Source organism: Chaetura pelagica, unplaced genomic scaffold (assembly GCF_000747805.2).
Source record: "Chaetura pelagica isolate M959 unplaced genomic scaffold, ChaPel_1.0 scaffold676, whole genome shotgun sequence".
Classification (NCBI taxonomy): domain Eukaryota; kingdom Metazoa; phylum Chordata; class Aves; order Apodiformes; family Apodidae; genus Chaetura; species Chaetura pelagica.
Window position 1 is genome coordinate 910,720 of NW_009953724.1, and position 1,035 is coordinate 911,754.

Sequence of the window (1,035 nt, forward strand, 5' to 3'; positions counted from 1 at the left end):
GCGCAGCTGCCGCTTCTCGGCCGCCATCCTCCTCTCGGTGCTGATGAGCGACTGCAGGTACTCTGAGGATTTGCTCAGGATCACCACCTTGGGGGTCTTGGGGCAGCTGGCAAGCCCGGGCACCTGGTCCCTCAGGGCCAGGAAGCGGGAGCGCAGGTCGTTGCGCCGCTTGCGCTCCAGGTAGTTGTGGTTTTTCCTCTTGGCCACGTCCTCGTTGTCGGAGCTGGGGCTGCTGCCGGTCTTTGCCAGGCCGGGCTCGGGCAGGGTGACAGCAGGGGCGGGGTCTGCTGGTGGCTCCTCCTCGTGCTGCTGGGGTGGCTGTGGCTGGGGACAGGGCTCGGGTGGGGAGCGGGCGGCGTAGTTGTGCTGCTGCTGGTGGACGGAGATGTGGAAGTGTTTCATGCAGGGGTCCAGGGGGTCGGCGCGCAGCGTGATGGTCACCGGCTTCCTCAGGCTGAGGGGCTGTCTCTTCTCCACCATCACCACGTCGATCTCTTCACCTTCTGCTCAAAATGGACGTGGCAAAGAAACAAGACACAGTCGCCATCAGTTGGGAGTCACTCATCACCCCTCTGGGGCTCCCCACGTGAGCCCGTCGCTGCCATCCCACTCAGGTTTGCTCGTGGCCTGCAAAGCCACTGTGTGACCTCCAGAAGGGGTTGGGTGGTGCAAATGCTCTTCCAACACCACCACGAGGAAAGGAGCTTTCCCACCACATTTGGATGCCTAGTTTTGGGATGGGGCTTTACTCCTGCCTCACTTCAGCACCAGGAGAAACATCTCCAGGATAAAGGATTACGGGGCAAGAAACACCCAAGCACAAGGGAGGGGAGAGGAGCAGGATGCTGGGGCAGCCTCACTCCAAAGTTCATCCCTGTCGGGTGCTTTCATGGCCCATTGGAATTGTAAATGAGGGAGGTGGGGGCAGAGCTGCCCTTTGTTCCCCTTGGCTGCTGCTTCCCACTTCGGTGGCTTGTTACTTTTCACAAGTGATAAACCCCATTCAGCCCAGGCTTCCCGGGGACAGAAGGGACA

General features: G+C 60.8%; 1 protein-coding gene across 1 annotated transcript in view; it reads right to left on the bottom strand.

Annotated features, from left to right (window-relative positions):
* Positions 1 to 1,035, bottom strand: part of MYCL (v-myc avian myelocytomatosis viral oncogene lung carcinoma derived homolog) — a 4,044-nt gene that overhangs the window by 977 nt on the left and 2,032 nt on the right. Inside the window, exon 3 of the mRNA XM_010000626.1 lies at positions 3 to 503. Within this exon, the coding sequence (XP_009998928.1) occupies positions 3 to 503 (501 nt within the window). The remainder of the gene's footprint in view (positions 1 to 2; positions 504 to 1,035) is intronic.